Below are 15,747 nucleotides of genomic sequence, written 5' to 3' on the forward strand. Positions count from 1 at the left end.
ACATATGGTATATCTAAGGAATATTTTAAACCACTACTCTAATGCTTACATGTCTTTTAAATTGAAAAGTGTTACTTTGGGTGGTTATGGCTCAGGAGGTAGAGCGGGTCATCCACTAACAAGAGGGTGGGTCACTCGATTCCAGTCTCCTCAGTTCCGCCTGCTAAAGTGCCCTTGGGCAAGACACTGAACCCCAACTTGCCCCTGATGGCTGTGCTGTGTGATATAGAGAAAGTGCTGCACAGATACACTGTATCTACAAAACTGTACTGCAGTTTTGAGTGGTTGAAATTTTGCAGTATGAAAACTCACAACACGACTTCTCAACTTCATTAATACATTTATTAAATATAGTCGTTTATTCCATTCATAGCAAAGTCTTGGAATACACTTCATTTTTATTCATGTTGTCATTTACAGAGAAAAAAAGCCATCAGTAAATAAAAAAGGAGAAAAGAGACTACATGGATCAACATTATTGAGACAAACTCATCTTAATTTGTGAATGTAAGCTGGAGTACAAAGTAAAACAACGAAGCATTAGGTTGAAAAGCTACTGTACCAAAACAAATTAGCCTGGTCTGCTGGAGGTCCACTGCTCTGAAGACGCTCCCTGTGGAGGGACAGGAAATACTGGCTGAAACTAAGCATTAGCCTTTGCTTTTTAAAACCGAAGCTCAACCACAATGTGGAGTACTTTGTACGCACAAAATATGAAGCTCTGCAACAAACATCTGAGACTGAGCAGGGTCACACAGGAATGAGACGTGCGGCCGGACAGAGAGGGGACGAGGAATGGCTACTTTAATTACATCCATCTCAGAGCAAGAGGCAAAAAGGTTTCTCAACAAAAAAGCGAAGCCTACGAGGAAGACCAGAAAATACAGAGATAAACATAGTTATAAAAATGTACCAACTGCTCCAGGTAAGAAATCTATACAAACTTTACATTAAAAACCATGGACATTCTGTCTAGTAAAAACAAAGTGTTGAGCAAAGCACTGACTATGAAAATCCAAAAATACAGCGATCTTCTACACGATGAGTTTATAATACAAGACATCACTGATGTCAGCTGCTTTACACAAACAAACCTGCAGGAGGGGCGGGGGGGAAACGAACCCTTCGGTTTATTTATCAGAAACAAACAGCCATGACACGAGGCCAGAGCCGGTTCAGCGAGTGAAGGAGTGAAAAAGTCATTCTGCTGGGTTTTTACATCACCACCCTGATCGATCAGTCAATCAACAATGAGAAACATACAATCAAAGTGCTACTAAAGCGAGTCAGTGGCAGCACCAGCCTACCTGTTGTCTTTCTGCCTTTTTAAGACAACTTGAGCATCGGTCAGTGTGTCCCCTGTGTCATCAAATGTTCAAATGGCTTGAACAGTAACTTATCATTAAAGATGTTTTTGTTAAAAAATATAAATATCTCTGTGTAAAAAAATAATCAGGTGATTTCTTTTCTTTGAGTACAAATAGAAAAAAAAAGAAAATTCTTGGCAAAATTTTGTCAGTCTCCGAAAAGGGAATAAAGACGGTGAGAGAAGATGTTTCGTAGACACGTTGAAGCGGTGGTACTTTGGGATGAGCTTTGCAGGCAGTCAGTACATGAATAGGTTCGGGGGGGACAGGTCCGTCACTGCCCCTCCCGGAGGACCAGCTGCAGTTTGGTAGGCTGTGTTCTTCACTGTGTCATTTGCAGTGACCTTTGACCTTGTTTTCGTGAGTCTTTGCTCTCAGGAGATGCCGAGCTCCCAGGCCAAAAAGGTCGGGACATTTTACCCCAAGTTACCGTCTATCAGCGAGCACCACCAAGCTTGACAACCTTCAGTTCTCCTGCGTTCTGGATGGTTCAACCTCACTTTGGCCCAAAGGCTCTGCCTCCGTCCTGCATCTCTTGGCCGGCCGGTCGAGTGCCACTGCGTCTCTGTGGTCGAGCGGCGGCTCTAGAGAACCATTTCTGTCGTGGTTGGGCGCAGAGGGTTGGCTGCAACCGTTGGAGTTGTTGTCTGAGACGGGAGGAGAATCCACTGTTGGAATGGAGGGGCCGTTGGACTGAGTCGACTCAGGTTTGACTGGAAGTACTGGAGGCAACAGAGCGCCATCCACAGGGTGGTTTGAATTGTGAGTTGCGATACCTGTCAAAGAAAGATAAATATTGAGTGATCGGAGATAAATAAGAAATAAAGAGATCATACTAAAAACTAAAACTAGAAATACATTTTTACAGAAAGAGATATAAATTACATTTTATTATATTGAATTCTTCAATTCTCCAGCTCGAAAAATGAAATGTCCATTTCTACTGTGATGGATGTGTTGATAAAACCCTATGAACTGATGTTTTGTTTTGACCATTAGTGGTAGGAAGGGATATCGTCTTTTAGGTGATCGACTCCATCACATAATATGAAATACAGCTTCTATAAAATAAAAACAATTACCTTTACACCTGCCACCAGGTAGGATACATTTAAGATAAGGTCTTGCTCAGGGGCACTTAGACAGTGGGATAGTGAGAGGAGCGTCAATCTGTCGATCCTCTTGGACTTGAACAGATCATTTCTTGCACTGAATTGCGTTTTGTCTTACGTTGCTCTAACAATTTGTCATGATGTGTTTTATGTTTTATGTAAGGCACTTTGGATTGCCTTGTTGCTGAAAGGGCCAAAACAAATGAACTTGCCTTGCAAATACATCTGAATTAAAAAACATCTTAAATTCCTGTTTGTGTGTTAAATACCTATTGGTGTGTAAGGGCTAGTCATCAGCTCACCATTCTGACTGCTGCTGTCCTCCTTCTCCGAGTGGCTGGCACTGCTACTGGAGGTGGTGGGAGGAGGCGATGCCGCCCTGCTGGATGCTGCGCTCTCCGTCTCATCCAGTAATCTGTCCATGTAGTCTCTGAGGACAAACGGCAGGACACAGCCTGTTACACATAATCTCAACTCTTGACAGGGTGATACAGTGAGTGCAGGTGGGTCCTCGTTGGGATCAAATACTTCATGAACTATATATAAATATTGTAAATGATATATGACTGGACCATTTCCACAGAATAAGAACTGATAACGGTTTAAATGAATTTAATTAACATCACTGTGGCTGAGACAGCGGTCGGAAAGTAGCAAACAGGGCAGCAGCACAGATCAGGGCAGACATGCATGTGTGCTCTGAACATAAATCTACCCACTCCCTTTAAATGAACTCATTTTTCACTTAGTTAAAATCTGAAAATCGCAGCAAGACTTTTTTTAACAAAAAACCTAACCAAAAACACCAAACCTAAGACATGGTTATGATTTCTTCAATTAATTACACTACATATTTTACATCATGTAAGTTAATTAGCTTGAAAAAAGACAAATAATGAATAATTCACAATGTCTACATATCAATTTCTTTCACAACTGTACATATAAAAAAATTAAACTCACGTCACACCAGGGTGAAGGTTGTATTTCCTTTTCCCAAGTCTGGTTTGCTGTGCAAAGAAATCATAACGCTCAGACTTCTTCCACATGTAATAAAAGGCCACACATTCTCCTACAGACCTAGTTCTCACCTGAAAGATTTAATTCAGCAGACACGAAACGAACATTATTACCATCGTCTGAAGACACAGATTCAGCACAATGTAAAAGAAGAGACAAATCAAATTTCTCTCTGGGACAAAAATCAGACACCAACACTAAAGAAATTTGATTTGTCTCAAAATGCTGCAAGGTTGAAATTGAGCAGATTTCAACCCTGAGCATTCAACAAACACATGTCAGCAACACATCAACAATCATTTAAAAATCAATTTTATTGTCAACAAATTATTTTTAATATCAATATGAGGACACAATGATCTGAACAAGCAGATTTTCACACTTCTCTTACCTTATTGGCCTGTATTAAATGAAAGTCTTTCCCATAAGCTTTTAGTCCTTGTTCAAAGTTTCTACATTCCTCTTCAGTCCAGACTGACAACTCCTCTGTTAAAAAGATGAAGAATGTTTATGTTGCATCTTTATTACAATCTCTTTCAAAAAGATAAATATCACAGTATCTACAAAGAGACAATAAGATCGGTTGAAATACATCAGAGAAAACTGAGGTGAAAATGAAGATTAAACTTCCACGGCCATGTCTGCTGCACAATGGAGGATAATAGGGTAGATTTTGGGTCAGATTCAGGCCTTTCGACGATTGCTAGGGCATTACTGATTGGAGGCTGCATCCATACCATTACATTTTAGTTTGAAACGCTGTTAGCAAGTGGTCGAGAGTGTGTGTGTCATAATTTTCCAATCATCTCTGCTTCTGCCTACCCAGACTAAAACACAGGACACGTACCGGGAAACGTCACTAACCGGATGTCGCATACTCATGTTTAGAACCGAAACATGGCTGCCTACGCATAAATAAAAAAAATTGGACAGAGGAAAAAGAGGACTAACTTGTGGAATTGTGGCAACGGTATGAGTATTTGTTTAATATTTAATGTTAATTTGTTTTTATTATGAAGCCAAGTTTTATCATGCGAGTGACTTTGAGTTCTTAAGTCTCTGGAATCACTTCTCAGAAATTGTTTGTTGAAACACAGAGTGTGTGGTCCTGCGTCTCGACTGGATTGTCTAAAATTTGGGCTTGCACGATTAAAAGATTAAAAATCAATCACATCTGTTGTTTTGGGTGTGTGTGGTCTGCCATGTTTTGAAAATCAGTTAAGATGTGAAAATCCTCCAGTGTGCAGCAGGTATTAGTGAGAGTCTGCTTACCTCTGGCTGCTTTTACATTAAACTTAAGTCTTCTTAAAGCTTCTTCTGTGTCAAAGTCACATTTCACCAGTTCATACAATGCCTACATGGAAACAGAAACAAACATGTTTACATTAGCAACATGCAAAACTATAAACATAATACATTAGGATTATTTTTAAAGCATATATGATCTGATATTCTGTGAGTATCAAAACTTTATGTGGAGACTGACAACACAAAAGTGCGAATGTCTTCTTAATTTTTTTGTTTACGCTATATCAGGCTTTTGCTAAACAGACTACACAAATAATTGTTTGTTTTGGACTTTTCAAGGGATTTCTTGACAATAAGAAAAATGTAGACAATGATCAGCCATTTCCATTAATACATGTTACAGATGTTTTGATCTCACCTGTTCATTATCTTTGATATGAGATCCCTCTGGGATCGCATCGACTCCCTTCTCATCTCCAGTTCGCCTTGATGCCTCTGTTAAGAACTCCACTACTTTGCCTTCAGGAAGACACTCGGGGTTCCACAATAACTGGTCATCGTTTTCATAAACTACAGATGACAAATTCAGACAGCAGTTAATGAGATGTCAATTTCACATCAATCATATCAACTTTATATCACGTTTACTCTGTGTATCCCTTGTGTAACTCGCAGAGTGATATTACTTGAATGTGCAGATGTCGACAGCGAGGAAACATAGCAGCCATCTCACCTTTTTCGTTGTCATTATATTTACACAAGCCAGCAGGGGTCTCTGCCTGATACATGGAGCCAACCATAATCTCCTGTTGGGGAAAAAACACAGTTTAAACTAAATGTGGACTGACAATTACTTTTTACTTCTTATTTATACAAAATATAAAACCTGTTTGCATCCTACAAAACAGACAGGCCCAAATTCAACCATGTTTTTTCTTTACACTGTGAAAACTTGATTTTCTGCAAACACACATTTTCACTACACATTTGAACTTTGGTGAATATATTCCTCGATTGAAAATATTTCTGATTGTTTCCTTTGGAAAAATTAATTTTATTTGAGAAATTCAGTTTAAATCTTGTATATAAAACTGGCACTGCATATGTACACAGTCTTTAACCCTGATGAATTAGGTTCAAACAAACCTTCTTCCAGTCTTCTGATGGAACATAGTCCTCATCTTCATCTGACCCCTCCTCTGCATCATTATTGCCTGAGACCAAAAATGACATTTTAGTCAGATAAATCTCACTAGAGAGTCAGAGTCTGAGATGTTTTCTTATACAGATAACACATGACTCTTCTACATAAAATGTAAAGAAGATGAGATGGCACGTACTTTCAAAATACATAAGTTCTGCTGTGCCAAGGGACCTGACTGAGCGTGTGCGAACCTCAGAGGTTGTCTGGGCATCATTGCCCTGTCCTATAGAGTTCCTAACACCCTCACCCTGAAAACACACACACAAAACGTCACAAATGTTACAGATGCTGTTGAACTGACACAAAACATTAGTTTTCTGGAAATCATTTAACTACCAAGGAACTCAAGATATACCCACATACCTCATTTCTTTTCAATTCGCCAGTGCTTCTGCTGCTTTCGTCATTGTCAAGGTCTTCTTCCTCATCCTCCTCCTCGTCATCCTCTTCTTCCTCAGGTTCCTCTTCCTCCTCTTCATCCTCATCTGCTGTTGATCCACCCCCATAGCCATACAGACTCAGCAGCTCATGAATGGGCATTTCTCTCTCCTGTTACAAAAGAGAAGCAAAAACTTCTCGTTGAAGTCCACTCACTGAGGAAGATTACTTCATAACAGTATATTTTATTAACGGAGGTGACAAAATAAACTACGTGCGGACAGCCTGAAACTTACCCGTGCAAGATCTTCAATCTCGTTTGCATTGGTCTCATCTGAAGCCTCCAACCTTTCCTCTTCCTCCAGGGTGCGCTCATCATCAAAGTCATGGACAAGCATGTCTGCTGCTGGGTCGAAATCCCGGTCATCGGAACCTGCTGAACCTCCTGGAGAAGTAACAACAAAAATAAGAGATATTGTAAATTCAGTATCAAATACTGATATATGAATAAAATTGTAACAAAACTTTTACCTAAGGAAATTGTGAAAAAAATCCAAAAAAGGCTCAATCAGTACATTTTGTTTAAATATAAAGTACAAGTAGATTAAAGATATATTCAGGTGCTGGGGTGAGTAATAAGTAAATGGTAAATTGTAAATTGTTTGTATATAACTAAATCTAACCTAACAGGCCCCTCAGAAATGTTGAGTGTAATAATTGTAAGTCGCTTTGGACAAAAACGTCAGCCAAATGACATGTAATGTAATGTAATATATATATATATAGCGCTTTTCGAGTCTTGATGACCAACCAAAGTTCTTTAATCTACAACCTTTCATCCACACATTGCATCTATTAGCAGCACTTTTTTACTATTGGGGGGGGATTTAGGTTACAGCATCTTGCCCAAGGACACTTCGGCATGCATCGGGAGAAATCTGGGATCGAACTGCAAACCTTTTGGTTGGAGGACGACTGCTCTACCCCTCAGCCACAGCCGTCAATATTGTAAATGTAATTATAAATTTATAATATTGAGGTAAATCATGAGAACGAACCATTTATCATAATTCAACTAAAACTCTTGGGGGTTATACGAGTCAGATGGGGATGTATGCTTTTACAAATACAGGAAATTGATTACAAATGATAAAAGCATGCTCACCAATAAAAAAAAATGTATTAAACAGTCATAAACACTGAATTACACTATTACAGCATTATTCATAATTGCTTAATACAGCCAAGGATATGAAAGTAACTGATATATGGTATAAACACTAAGGCAAGATCTCAGATTGTAAAAAAATTCGACATTTAGTGTTTTTAATAATCATTATTAAGTGTTTTACTGTTGTTTCCAACCATAACTCAAAACTAAAATATGTAATATAAACATAAACGTCATCGATATTTACATATGCTAAACATTAAGTCAACAACATTAACTTTATGCATTCAATTAAATATGTTTTTGATACAAGTCTTTAGAAAACCCGTGCACCCAGAGGAAAAAGAGAAAGGCTGCAGATGTATGTACCTGGGCTCGAGTTCCCGAGGGAGGGCTGGAAAACGGAGAAGAGGAGCATGAGTTAAGTCACAAAACAGATTCAGAGGCAAATACCGCCCGAGATCTACAACCAGAAAGCGTTCGTAGTCGCTGCGTGTAGCCACAACACACACTGAAGTTACTTTGTCACTGGTGGGAGTTAGAGAGAAAGCGCGCCCTGTTCTACCAGAAGAGAAACAAAGAGTGTCACCACTTCCTGCGGGATCGTGGAGGCTGCAGCTCGGTGAGGTGAATACAACAGGAACTGTGGCGTTTACCGCCCGTATTCAGCCGCACTTAGCTTAGCGCCACAGCCCGGTGCGCACCACCTGAACGCACTCAGCGGGCTAACTTGCAGTACAAGTTGCAAGCTAACACTCTTTTTCTACATGGGGCTAACGCGTACAAGTTGAGCTCGGGAATCCGCCGCTCGCCAGTGAAGACCCGCGGGGCAACACGACGCGTATCCGCAGCCGTGGAAATATCGCCACACGTCGGCTAAAACACGGAAACGCGGGTAGTTAAGTATTCTTCAACAAAACCGCGAAGTACCACAGCTAGCGCCGCAGCTCCCTACAGTCGGAGCTAGCACGGCTAACGTTAGCTTAACCCGAAGTTTACTAAACATGTAAGTGTCTGGAAATGTGAATTATCCAGCCACGCAAGCGTTTGTTTCCTAAGCCCCCGAAGTAAAGCGGCGACTCGCACACGACGCGCACACTGGACCGAATAAACTGACCGGCAGAGCTAAATCATTTTTTTCCCGTATATTTATCTCACTCTCTTACCTCCGCCATGTTTGCAATCCTGCAGGGTCCCGTCAGGGGTCAGCAGCGGTGCCCGGATGTAGAGCCCCGCCCACCTGCGGTATCAAGCGCGTGATGCCTCCGGAGCGCGTGGAGCTGCCCTGACGTCACGACCCCAGCGATAATGATAATATTGATAATAATCAAAAACAAACAAACAATGTAAACATCTACCACACGTTGCATAACATACAGGATTAACAAGGTAAACAGTATGTAAAACATTATAGAATTTTAATTATCGCTAAATTAAGGACACAATAATAATTACTATTATTATAATAACAGACGTGACTATAACTATTAAAAAAGTAGCGTTAAGTCCAAGCATTTTTTATTATATCCTAATCAAGGGAACTGAATGTATTGATATGCTCCTAAATGTGATTATATTCATAAGAAATAAGTAAAATAGTGAACCAATTAAATGTTTCCATTTTAAAAGAAATACTCTAATTCCTTTATATTAATTATAACAATAGAATAGGTTAAAAAAAAAAGGACAGAGGCACATATGCTGTCTTTCAGGTATATTTTGTGATTGTGGGCATCAAAGAACCTTGGGAATCCAATAAAAATAATGTATATCCCCAAAAAGATGGTTTCCAAGATGAGATTACATAAATTAAGGTGGGTTTCTGTAAAGTTGTACAATCTGAGAGATAAAGGGTTTAGCACTATGACACATGTAAGGAAGGCTACTGGGGTTTTCTGCCACCAGAAACCATGGAGCACAATCTCATTCGTTAATATATCTACTCTTTTAAGAGATACAGTGGAAAAGACCAGAGGGGATATCAAAAGGTTTAAGCTATAAACATGATAAAACTAGTTTTTGATTTCTGATACCAGCCCCAACGTGTGTATTTAGACATGTGCCAGTAATGACCATTCTAAAGGTTGACTCTTTTCCATGACAGAGTTTATTTGACAAATGCGCTGGTAATTTAAACGTCTCTTCTCGGAACCACTGATTTATGTTCATGATAGTGACCAACACACACCACTATGTTGCTATGTAGAGAGCCATCACCTCAGCTGGTCACACATGGAATATCTCCAGCTATCCATTAGGAGACACTTTACCAAATCCAGGGCAATAAAAACCTTGCAGGTCAGACATAAAGGTGCATTTCTCTCCTTAACATTTATGAAAATAGTATTTAATCAGTGATCCTCTCAATGGCCCAGATTCCCACACACATCCCAAACAGCCTGAGTGACATCCGTCTGTTAAAAGCCTTTGATGGTCCCACAAGATAAGCAACCGATTTTCCTGAGGATAAGGAGACTTGATATAAAAGGACTGATGCGGGTAGATGTTTCCTGAGAATCAACAAAGAGTGTTAGTGTGTGTTTGGCTTTTTGGTTCAGTATCTTCTTTTAGCTCCATGAGTTCCTTACTCCTGCTGGCGATGCTGCTGTCTGTGTCCTGTGCAGCGCAGGCACAGACACAGGATGATGCGAACACACTGAGGCTGTGTGGTCGAGCCTTCCTGCGAGCGGTGGTGTACACGTGTGGAGGATCCAGGTGGAGAAGACTGATGGGAGGAGACAACACTTTGCCTGAAGGTCAGTACACAGCGTCTGCCTTTAGAACTTTGGTGTTAAAACCACCAAATTGAACCGACCTACAAAATAAAAGCCTTGACTTCTGCTAAACAAACCTTAATATCTATTCACAGGCATCAAGACGACAGATGTTCCAGAAATGTTACGTCATCGGCGTGACGAAAGCCAAGCACTTTTAACAGTGTGCTGTCAACTAGGCTGTCGACGGACTGACCTCTCTATGCTCTGCTAGAGGGGAACATCCACAAGAGGTCACCATCCAGCCCTCATAGTCATCCATTGAAATTAAGTTTAAAACATTGTCTGACTAATGTGAATTCATTTTCAAAATATGACAAAAATAAAAAACATTGAACGCTGGTTTTGAAAAGAATCTTGTTTTGTCAGTATACACAAGACATAATCCACAACACAGATAAAGAATACTCAAAATGTCAAGGATTCATTCAAAGTAAACACCATAGACAGTTGCCATTCCAAACAGAGAGCTGTTCTTGAAAGAGTAGGTGGCGAATGTGTCGTTGGATTTATCCCACAGACAGCGGCTGCTGATTTGCATGCTCTGGCCAGTGAGCTGGCCGATGTGGACCAGGACGACCACCTTATATCTGGGAATCATGAGATCCTTCACACGGGCTCGTGTCACCTGAGAGAGCCAAAGAGAAGAATGAGGCTTGATGAAGCAGAACAATTCACAGGTCTCCAAAAGGAGCCGCATGAACAAGCTTTTTCATTTTGATTTACCTCACATATTGTTTTGGTCATTTTTTGGGACCACTCCACTTCATATCTCTCTTCTTGGAGGTAATTGGTGAGTACGTCCTTCAGTATGTCTGTGACAGCACCGACAGGGAAGCGTTTGTAAGGGCCTGTGGTGCAGAAAACAAACAACACAATGACAAACAACTTTGACTTCTGCTGTGATAGCTTAGGTTAGTGAAAATATGAAGAAAGAGAAGGAACGAATGAAAAGCTTCTATAGATTGAGCACAAATCTCCAAGAAACAGTCACTATTGTATTTCTGTTTTGTTTTTAGTTAGTGGTGGTGGTGAGGCGCAGTGTAGAGGTGAACGTGATCTCACCCGTCTGGTAGGTGTTCTCCATTGTCACCACCATCCGAGTGTCTTCATGGTGTCCTAATTCATCAATGGATGACACAATACTCATGGAGCTGAAAGACAGATTCAGGGGGAAGAAGGTGACAGAAGAAAGAGGTGTTTACATCCTCTGGTTGACATACACAGCGAAGTGATAATAACAAATAAGGCTGTTTAAAACTTACATGGTTGATATCAGTCACAGACTAACTATATTTAGTGAAGAAGGAAGATATAAAATGATTCTTTCCAGTGAGATTAGCACAGTTTACTCACTCCTTAGTCCTGCCAGTGGTTTCCTTGCCTCTGACTCCATGACTTGCCTCTGTTGGAACCTTCACCGTCTTCTTCTCTCGTTTCTGAGGTTTGTCTTTCAGCAGCTCAGACATGACAGCCTCCCGTTCCTTACGCTGTTCTTTACAGGATAATAACCAGGCTTCAATACAAGGACGATAGCTCAGTTAATATTAAAACATACAATCTGCACACAGATGTTATCTGTACATCACAACATGTCCTAATATTTATGAACAAACTTTTTTACTATTTGCTTTTTGCACTGCGCTGCACTTTACCTTACTTAACTTTATATAATTTATATACAAACCACTACAGTGAAAGGTGTATATAATCTACATACTCAGCATTTATTATTTTATTTCCTTCCCTTGTCTACCTCAGTCTGACCTGCCTGCTGCTGGAACAACTGAATTTCCCCGGTGTGTGGATCAATAAACTTTTATCTTATCTCATCTTAACTCCACCACCTGTAGCACTTATCTCTTATCAAACACATATTGTTGTTGTTATTAACTTCTGCTTTTAAAATGAAAACATGTAGCATTAACTTTGCATGTTAGTTTGTAGTTGCTAATTCTACGTGCTAACTCTAACCCGTATATAAAAGCATGCATTTACAGGACGTATCGCTGCGTCCAAATGTGCGAGAGAGAAATGACGTGGAGGAAAATGTTATAGGTTTTTACCGACGTCAGAGCCTCTGGATCCGAACAGAACCGAACAAGTAGCATGGACCGAGTGGCCACGGAGAGCTTGGTGTTGCCGTGACAACCAGGAACCAGTAGGCAGTGGGAGGACGGTGGAAGTCTCGCGAGAGATAATGAGTAAACTGGTGCACAGTTAAAATGTGGATTAGAATGTCAGGTCTTTAATTTTAATATCTACATGTGTGCTAAAGTCAACACCACCGCCATGTCTCCTTTAGGAGAGACTGCCCACCCGGTAGACCAGAGCTACTGACTGCTTTCTGTCTTATTAAACAATCAATTGATTATGCACATAGATGCATTTTTTTCAGTCAACTATTTGAAGTATTATTATTTTCAGCTCTATTATTGAGCTCAATTAAAAATAAAAAATGTACACAGTTTTACTCAACTAACTCTGCTGTGTTTTTTCCTAGAGCTTTGACATCATATCACTGTTTTCCTGGTGTGACCGACACATACTCAGTTATTCCATTACATGTTATTTTACCAATACATCAGTCATGATTCCATCTATTTATAAAGTTCAGAGAGTCGTACCCTTAACCGGGATATATTTATATATAATCACAACACACAGTAGTGAAGTGAAGTATTTATATTCTTGAAGTATTCTGGAGGACTTCTACTTTATAGACATTCCTGTATAATAAATATGGCATGTATAATGAGTCTACCTTTACGTCTTTGAACAAATGAGAGGAAGATACATGTCTCACATTTCCTCTTCTTTATTAACGAGTTAAACAGGTATTACATTATATTGATTTTTCATTTACGTATTTTCAAAATCTTTGGATGGGAAATTCACATGAAATGTTAGCATATTCTGTGTCTACCGCAGAGACAGGAATACAGCAAAAAGAGTTGTCGAAAAAAATTGATTTAAAGTAAATCCTCCAATACCGTAGGACTTATATAATTCTCATAAATAAGGCAAAAGAACAAAAAGTTGTCAACAGAAAAACGCTGAAGCATGGCTAAACTAATTGCAAATAAGATCTTGGTTCAGTATCTTCTTTTAGCTCCATGAGTTCCTTACTCATGCTGGCGATGCTGCTGTCTGTGTCCTGTGCAGCGCAGGCACAGACACAGGATGATGCGAACACACTGAGGCTGTGTGGTCGAGCCTTCCTGCGAGCGGTGGTGTACACGTGTGGAGGATCCAGGTGGAGAAGACTGATGGGAGGAGACAACACTTTGCCGGACGGTCAGTACACAGCTTCTGCCTTTAGACCTTTGGTGTTAAAACCACCAAATTGAACCGACCTACAAAATAAAAGCCTCGACTTCTGCTAGACAAACCTTGATATCTATTCATACAGTGTGCTGTCAACTAGGCTGTCTACGGACTGACCTCTCTATGCTCTGCTAGAGGGGAACATCCACAAGAGCTCACATTCCAGCCATCACACTCATCAATTGAAATTAAGTTTGAAACATTGTCTGAATAATGACAATTCAGGGGATTCAGGGATTCATTCAAAGTAAACACCAAAGACAGTTGCCATTCCAAACAGAGAGCTGTTCTTGAAAGAGTAGGTGGCGAATGTGTCGTTGGATTTATCCCACAGACAGCGGCTGCTGATTTGCATGCTCTGGCCAGTGAGCTGGCCGATGTGGACCAGAACGACCACCTTATATCTGGGAATCATGAGATCCTTCACACGGGCTCGTGTCACCTGAGAGAGCCAAAGAGAAGAATGAGACTTGATAAAGTAGAACAATTCACAGGTCTCCAAAAGGAGCCGCATGAACAAGCTTTTTCATTTTGATTTACCTCACATATTGTTTTGGTCATTTTTTGGGACCACTCCACTTCATATCTCTCTTCTTGGAGGTAATTGGTGAGTACGTCCTTCAGTATGTCTGTGACAGCACCGACAGGGAAGCGTTTGTAAGGGCCTGTGGTGCAGAAAACAAACAACACAATGACAAACAACTTTGACTTCTGCTGTGATAGCTTAGGTTAGTGAAAATATGAAGAAAGAGAAGGAACGAATGAAAAGCTTCAATAGATTGAGCACAAATCTCCAAGAAACAGTCACTATCGTATTTCTGTTTTTAGTTAGTGGTGGTGAGGCGGTGAACGTTATGTCACCCGTCTGGTAGGTGTTCTCCATTTTCCCCACCGTACGAGCGTCGTCATGGTGTCCTACTTCACCGCTGGGTGACTCAATATCCACGACTCTGAAAGACAGGATCAGGGTGAATAAAGGGACGGAAGGATGAAGTGTTTACATCATCTGGTTGAGTGACTTACATAGAAGTGATAATAGAAAAAAGGCTGTTTAAAACTTACATGCTCGATATCAATCACAGACTAGGTTTATTTACTGAAGAAGGAAGATATAAAATGATTATTTCCAGTGTGATTTGCAGAGTTTACTCACTCCTTAGTCCTGCCAGTGGTTTCCTTGCCTCTGACTCCATGACTCGCCTCTGTTGGAACCTTCACCGTCTTCTTCTCTCGTTTCTGAGGTTTGTCTTTCTGCAGCTTAGACATGTAGCTGTTCTTCCCAGGATAATAAACAGGCTCAAATCATGTACGGTAGCTCAGTTAATATTAAAACATACAGTAGTACACATGATGTAATCTGCACAGCCCAATATTTCCTTATATTTATGTACAAAGGGGTTTTCTACTTGTTTGCACACTGCACTTTTCCTTACTTTACTTTATAACATTTCGATAGAAACCACTACAGTGAAATGTGTGTATAATGTACGTACTCAGCATTTTAAATTAGGGCCCGAGAACTGACAGAGCGACGAGCCTACTGCTAGACAGGCGAATGAATAGCATTAATGACAGCAGTTCCATCAGGTTTAACCGATCTTCACAAAATTTGGAACATATGTGTGGCATGACCGGACGGAAAATAAAGTTTGTGCCACCAACTTGATTAACCCAACAAGAAGTCTGCCGTTTGGCATTTAGTGCCCATTTTGCCCATTTTACACGTTGTGTATTTTAGCGAACTCCTCCTACAGGTTTCCTCAGATCAACTTCAAAATCATTGAGTCTCATCTGAACAACATGTTTTTTACACTGAGAACGTGAAACCCTATCTAACTAACCATTTTATACAACATGAATTGTCATAATGGAAAACAATATTGGACTTATGACACTGCCCTGAGGAGTACCATTTTCCACCATGTACCTTCCTGAGAAAGCTGTACCAATTCTTACCTGAAATAACGCAGCAAATATAAAGTCTCTGATCCGACTATATGTCCACCTACTATGTCTTCTTCCTCTTCTTCGTTAGCTGTTTTCCTTTATGACATACCAAAGACCGTCAAGGTGTCTCTGATATTACCGCCATCAAAGTCAATATTAATGTAAATAAAGCGACTTTTGAAAGGGGTTAAAGTATTAA

General features: G+C 40.2%; 3 protein-coding genes across 7 annotated transcripts; all 3 read right to left on the reverse strand.

Annotated features, from left to right (window-relative positions):
• Window positions 1-320: 320 nt before the first annotated feature.
• mier1b (mesoderm induction early response 1b, transcriptional regulator) lies at window positions 321-8,754 on the reverse strand. 4 transcript variants are annotated; one of them, XM_053439016.1, is made up of 13 exons: window positions 8,667-8,754; window positions 7,870-7,894; window positions 6,626-6,774; window positions 6,315-6,500; window positions 6,088-6,199; window positions 5,894-5,961; window positions 5,481-5,553; window positions 5,166-5,317; window positions 4,772-4,853; window positions 3,891-3,985; window positions 3,443-3,570; window positions 2,782-2,909; window positions 321-2,143 (listed from the first exon to the last, which is right to left on the reverse strand). In XM_053439016.1, the coding sequence occupies exons 1-13, from the start codon at window positions 8,673-8,675 to the stop codon at window positions 1,833-1,835; spliced, it is 1,518 nt and encodes a 505-aa protein (XP_053294991.1). In that variant the 5' UTR covers window positions 8,676-8,754; the 3' UTR covers window positions 321-1,832. The 4 variants fall into 4 exon arrangements, with proteins under 4 accessions (XP_053294991.1, XP_053294993.1, XP_053294992.1 ...); XM_053439018.1 differs by lacking the exon at window positions 7,870-7,894 and having other exon boundaries at window positions 8,667-8,709; XM_053439017.1 differs by lacking the exon at window positions 8,667-8,754 and having other exon boundaries at window positions 3,443-3,489; window positions 7,870-7,918.
• Window positions 8,755-10,698: 1,944 nt separating this feature from the next.
• Window positions 10,699-12,430, reverse strand: LOC128455315 (dynein light chain Tctex-type 5-A). Of its 2 annotated transcripts, none has more exons than XM_053439023.1 (5): window positions 12,341-12,430; window positions 11,631-11,769; window positions 11,340-11,428; window positions 11,001-11,125; window positions 10,699-10,902 (listed from the first exon to the last, which is right to left on the reverse strand). In XM_053439023.1, the coding sequence occupies exons 2-5, from the start codon at window positions 11,741-11,743 to the stop codon at window positions 10,699-10,701; spliced, it is 531 nt and encodes a 176-aa protein (XP_053294998.1). In that variant the 5' UTR covers window positions 11,744-11,769; window positions 12,341-12,430. The 2 variants fall into 2 exon arrangements, with proteins under 2 accessions (XP_053294998.1, XP_053294997.1); XM_053439022.1 differs by having other exon boundaries at window positions 11,631-11,790; window positions 12,341-12,421.
• A 1,409-nt stretch (window positions 12,431-13,839) lies between these two features.
• Window positions 13,840-14,867, reverse strand: LOC128455139 (dynein light chain Tctex-type 5-A-like). The gene is made up of 4 exons (XM_053438814.1): window positions 14,755-14,867; window positions 14,463-14,551; window positions 14,142-14,266; window positions 13,840-14,043 (listed from the first exon to the last, which is right to left on the reverse strand). The coding sequence occupies exons 1-4, from the start codon at window positions 14,865-14,867 to the stop codon at window positions 13,840-13,842; spliced, it is 531 nt and encodes a 176-aa protein (XP_053294789.1).
• Window positions 14,868-15,747: the final 880 nt, after the last annotated feature.

The sequence above is a fragment of the Pleuronectes platessa genome, chromosome 13 (assembly GCF_947347685.1).
Source record: "Pleuronectes platessa chromosome 13, fPlePla1.1, whole genome shotgun sequence".
In the NCBI taxonomy this organism is placed as follows: Eukaryota; Metazoa; Chordata; class Actinopteri; order Pleuronectiformes; family Pleuronectidae; genus Pleuronectes; species Pleuronectes platessa.